This window comes from Sardina pilchardus, chromosome 1, assembly GCF_963854185.1.
Source record: "Sardina pilchardus chromosome 1, fSarPil1.1, whole genome shotgun sequence".
Taxonomy (NCBI): domain Eukaryota; kingdom Metazoa; phylum Chordata; class Actinopteri; order Clupeiformes; family Clupeidae; genus Sardina; species Sardina pilchardus.
In genome coordinates, this window is record NC_084994.1 from 36,169,500 (window position 1) to 36,175,522 (window position 6,023).

General features: G+C 45.9%; 1 protein-coding gene across 1 annotated transcript in view; it reads right to left on the bottom strand.

Moving 5' to 3' along the window:
- Positions 1 to 6,023, bottom strand: part of si:dkey-26i13.8 (kinesin-like protein KIF19) — a 28,555-nt gene continuing 22,532 nt past the window's right edge. Inside the window, exons 17-22 of the mRNA XM_062530855.1 lie at positions 5,650 to 5,740; positions 4,220 to 4,342; positions 2,616 to 3,080; positions 1,678 to 1,840; positions 1,010 to 1,123; positions 1 to 639 (exon numbers count right to left, since the gene is read on the bottom strand). Coding sequence (XP_062386839.1) covers positions 455 to 639; positions 1,010 to 1,123; positions 1,678 to 1,840; positions 2,616 to 3,080; positions 4,220 to 4,342; positions 5,650 to 5,740 — 1,141 coding nt within the window. The 3' untranslated portion in view covers positions 1 to 454. The remainder of the gene's footprint in view (positions 640 to 1,009; positions 1,124 to 1,677; positions 1,841 to 2,615; positions 3,081 to 4,219; positions 4,343 to 5,649; positions 5,741 to 6,023) is intronic.

Consider the following 6,023-nt stretch of genomic DNA (forward strand, 5'->3'; position numbering starts at 1 on the left):
CAGAGATGAAGAGAATGTAGTTTGTTTGTTTGTTTGTTTGTTTGTTTGTTCAGTCACTGGGTAAGCCTAACAGTAACAATAAACCTAAATATTCACTGTCTATATCACTAATGGTAATTCACACAGTGAGGCTATTTACATAACCGACAGTACAGTGTGCCTATCTAATACAGGATTAGGATTTGAGGGTCATAAGAAAGCTAATACAGACTCATGAACACACTTTGATGAGCCAACCCCAGGCATTGACATGCTTAATTAGTTAAACGAAGGAAAAGGAAAGGCATACTTTTCATACAACATTAAATAAAGTGAAATCAAATACAAAGTCACACAGCTTCCTCTACAATCAACAGTAACATTGTCTTTGTGTGCTTCACCTCTCTAACTGGCTCGTTCAAAAATCACAGGACCACAGCTGGCTTTTAACAGGGTTTAAGATTTTCTATGGTTGTCATGGAGCCATCTTTTTTAGGCGGTTGTCTGAACGTTTGCCGGTGACGTCGTGGCTGCCTTTGTGCCGGGCGTTGGCGTTGCCGGTGCCGTTGCCGGTGCTGTTGCCGGTGCCGTTGCCGCTCTTCTTGTGGTTGCCAGGCTGCAGGAGGTGGTGGTTGGAGCCGGGCGTCTCAGGGGGGCCCGCTGTGGTGATGCAGAGTGTCATTAAGAGTGGCCTACGAGTCTCTTTATTCCCACACACCATAATAAACACACACACACACACACACACACACACACAAATATACACATAGAGCACCCCCTCCCCAAACACACACACACACACACACACACACACACACAAATATCACAAACAAATACACAGATATACACATAGAGCACCCTCTCCCCACACACACAAACATTCATAAATTTTCCATGAAGGGCTTTCATTTACGCAAATACACAGTCACAGAGACCAGAAACAGAGACCACTGAATAAATAAAGACACCATCACAGCCACTCAGTCACACACACACACACACACACACATACACACACACACACACCCACCTCTTATTCGTCTGTGCAGTGTCGGTCCGACCCTTCCCTCTCGGTTCCTCTGGTTGATAGTGCTGGGCGGAGTGCCTCTGATCTCCAGCTTCTGAAGTGGACTCTCTCTTGAGACTACACACACACACAGACACACATATATGGTCATATATGGCATTAAGTATCAACATATCATAGCAATCAATAATTGCTATGATATTGCAGGTTTATAATCACCATTACATACCTACCACATAGTGAATAGAATAAAATCTTTGGTGAAATGTACATTATATGTTGTAGTGGCAAAAGCAACAAGTGGGCATAACTCACTAGGGCTTAACTAATTTGACCCGCAGATGATAATCCCAGAGGACAGACCTTGATATGCGGATGATCATTTTCTTAATCCCACACGAACAGACATGGCCAGGACAAGGTTATTGTCCTTACCAGACAGCAAAACCTGTGAATTCACTCGTGAAATCGACTGGCTGCAACCTTCTAATGTTTTGATTGGAAGCAAAAAAGAATGCTGCGCCGTGATTGGCCTGAACAATGAGCAGACACATAAACTGCTATTATGCATGGGGGGCCTCCCTTGTACTCGACGGCAACACATCGGGTTCCTATGGGGAACTGTTACCTGGGAGACCTCCATTACCAGACACAGGTGTGAGGACGCTTACCTGTGTGATTGGAGACGGGGTGTTTGCCCTTGGCAGCAGGGGGAGAGGCGGGGTTTCCCGTGCTGCTGAGCACGGGCTGGACGGTGGCCTGCAAGGGACGCGCTAGGCGGTTGTCAGAGACGCTCTCCAGCACGGGGGTCTTGGACGGGGCCACCTTGACTCTCTACGGAGGGCAGTGAGGCGGAGACACCAGGGGGACATGATCACAGAGAAGTGAAGTTACACAGAGCAAGAGACTTCAGAGAAAAGCATCTGATAAAGTATTGAGTGAGTGGAGTAGTTCCCCATAAGAGATTTACAAGTTAGTTAGGTAGTCTCTGTGCCATTTATTTACCATTGTATATTGTACATATATAATATATATATATATATATATATATATATACTGTATATATATAAAAAAAATTTTTACAATAAATTATTTTTAGAATAAACATATAAACATTAAATGAATATTTATATGTATTATGTTTAAATATGTATATTGTATATGTACACGCGTATATATGTTTATACGTATGTTTCAATACTGTATGTATAATGTATGGATATGTACAGTCCCCTCCATACAGTGGGGAGAATAAGTATTTGAACCCATGCTAATGTTGATTAAAAAGAGGAATATAAAATCATCTTTGGAAATTGATCTTAATGCCTTAATTAAATGACACCAATTGACACCAATTTTCTTTGTGAATGAAGAATGTATTGTAAATACATGAATGTTCTTCCTTAAAATAGGAGAGAATAAGTATTTGACCCCTTTGTTAAATTCCCATAGAGGCAGGAAGAATTGTGCCAACTTATGGAGGGGACTGTAAATGTACACCTATAATGTTTATATATTTATGTTTGAACATGTATATTGTGTGTATATATGTACAGTATATGTATATGTATGTACTGTATATATGTATGTACAGTATGTGTATGTATACCCGTTTGCCGTTCACGTCGAAGGACTTGGAGCGGCGGCGGCGGGTCTGCTGCCTCTCCGGAGACTCGTTCCGGCGCTCCCTCCGGGGGCCGGGGTGTCCGGCGCCGCTCGTCCTCTTCCGCCCGCCCTCCGCCGCGCCGGGGTCGTCCTCGGGCGTGCTGACCGACAGGCTCTCCGCGCTCCCCGCCGCACGCAGGCCTCGCCTGGCCACCGCCGCCAGCGCCGAGCCCGTCGCCTTGGTGACGGTGGCCGTGGAGAAGGAGGGCGTCTTGGGGACGTTTGTTGTTGTTGTTGTTGTTGTTGTCGTTGTTGTTGCTGTTGCGGTTATTGTTGTTGTGGTGGTGTTGGTGGCGGCGGTGGCGGCGGTGGCGCAGTGCGGCTCAGCTGTAGGGGGCTGGCCGTCGGGCACGAGCGTGGCACCAGTGACGGTGCCCAGGCCGCGCTCCAGGGACCGACTCCTCTCTCTCTGTTTGGTCACACACACACACACACACACACACACACACACACAAACTTAAACATAAAACATACAAACACATACAACTACAGGATAAAGCAGGGTTCAGACCAAAGCTTTGCGATGAGCCGCGATGAGCCGCGACGTTCTAAAATCTTGCAACTGCGACTAAACATGTTGAATGCTCTGCGGCGGCTTGCAACATTTAAATTCACACCGCTGCAACTCTGTCTCGTCGTGTCGGGAATCTGTGGTGTGAATTGGGCTTCGGAAAACAACTTTGTCTTAAGTAGGGTTCAGACCAAAGCGTCCCGACGAGACGAGCCGCGACGTTCTAAAACCTTGCGACTGCGACTCAACGTGTTTAATGCTCTGCGACGGCTTGCGACTGCTTGCAACTACGTGCAACTTCTAATTCACACTGTTGCAACTAAGTCTCGTCGCGTCGGGAATCTTTGGTGTGAATTGGGCTTTAAACATCTAGTGTCTTAATCACTATCACTATCTCCAACCGCTTCCTCCATGCTCATAGGAACTGAGCAAACGAAGCTTAATTCTGCTGTGTGTGGCGACTCCACTACATCATGCTACATCCACCGAACTGCCCCCACGAGTACAGCTGCTATTGCATGACCTCATGGCTCTCTAGACAAAGGCTGATCTCACTGGTCTGGGTCAATGGCCACCACTGTCTCACCACAGAGGGTTAAAGCCGAGTGGAGTTGGTCATTAAGGATCTTTGGTAGCATTGTATAAGTGGATCACACAGTGTGTGGGTGGATGTTTATGTCACTGTAGTTCAGCATAGTGTGTATGTGCTGGAATATATTGTGATATGTAAGAATGTCTAAATGTGTGGGCAAGTGTGTATGTGCGTTAACATATGTTGTGTGTGTGTATACATTACAGATATGTGCCTAGGAGCATGCATTTGTGCATGTGTGTGTGTGTAAGAGAGAGAGTGAGAGAGTGATATACAATGTGTGTGTGTGTGTGTGTGTGTGTGTGTATGTGTGTGTGTGTGTGTCTGCGTGTGTGCGTGTGTGTGTGACTGTGTGTGCGTGTGTGTGTGTGTGTGTGTGTGTGTGTGTGTGTGTGTGCATGCGTGCATGTGTGTGTGTGTGTGTGTGTGTGTGTGTGAGACTGACATTGCTGCTGGCCTTAATGCGTGACCTCCTCCTGGCAGCGATGACTGAGATGCTCTTGGTGTCACTGGCCATCTCCCGCAGAGTATCAGCACTCACCGCACTCACCACCTTACCTCCTGTGAACTACACACACACACACACACACACATGTGCGCGCACACACACACACACACACACGTACGTACACACACACACACACATGCATGCATGTGCACACACATGTACGCACACACACGCGTGCACACACACACACACACACACACACACACACACACACGTAAACACACTCTCAAACACACACACATACATACACACACATATGCGTGTGCACACACATGTACACACACACATGCGCGCGCGCACACACACACACACACACACATACACACACACACAGATATAAAGCTTTTAGCACTCATGAGTACAGAAAACATTGCCTGCACCACACAGCAAGGCCGCGTATAACAGTTGATATGCAGCAGAATGCTGCCGGCTGTTTCCTCTTACTGTAGACAGGCCTGCCAACTGTAACCCGCTCACTGTTAGCTTCTGAATGTACTTCAGGCTGCCAAATACCAATACTGCCAAATTACTTGCAAAGCCAATGACTGATCTTTGCCAGTATGGTTTCACACACACGCTCTGTCACACACACACACGCACACACACGTACGCACGCACACACACACACACACACACACACACACACACACACACACACACACACACACACACACACGTACGGGCGTGTGCACGCACATGTACACACACACACACACACATACAAACACACACACACATATTTGAACATCTTTATTTGAACCCAGTAATCAAAATTTTCACAGAAGTTATCAGAAGCACTCATGAGTACAGAAAACATTGCCTGCACCAAACAGCAAGGGCTCGTATCGTATAACAGTAGATATGCAGCAGAGTGTTGCCGGCTGTTTGGATTTTCTGTTACTGTAGACAGGCCTGCCAACCGTGACCCGCTCACTGTTACTTTGTGAATGTACTGCAGGCTGCCAAATATCAATACTGCCAAAATGCATGCATAGCCAATGACTGATCTTTGCCAGTAGGCCTATGAGCTCTCTCTCTCTCACACACACACACACACACACCAATACAAGAACCAACGGGAATCTAACTCAACAGCTAAACACTCTGAATTGAGTTAGCATTTGCTAACTTGTAAGCCGATAAACACTCTGGATTGAGTTACAGTAGCATTTTGCTAACTTGTAAACAGACGAGAACACTGAACCAAAGCCAAGCATGCCTATCTGACCGCACTCCTTGGCACACTCGTGTGTGTGTGTGTGTGTGATGGTGGATATAAATGGTGCCATGCTGGCAGATTACGGCGCTGGATGGCTGTAATCTGATGGAGATTGATTGTGATGCGTAATCCTAATCCGGGTGTTTACCTGTGTCACGGGCGGGGGGCTGGAGGAGACAGGCCTGCGACGAGGGCCACGTGGTTTAGAGGTGGATCTGAACACTCGGTTACTGTCGCTGCTGAAAAAATGACGACAACAACAACAACAACAACAATGTTAACACTATTTACACTTAAAACGTTTAAGGTTAAAAAATACAAAAATATCCAAATATATTCACAATACTTTTTTTATTGTAATCTTATTGTTGCTAAAATAAAACCTGCAACAACAATTAGTGATGCAACTACATTGCGGGTGATTTTATATACAATATATCAATAGTTTTCCATTAAAAACATATTTGAATGCATTCATGCACAAGTTAACATTAACTACTGTACGGAGCTGAGAGACGCTAT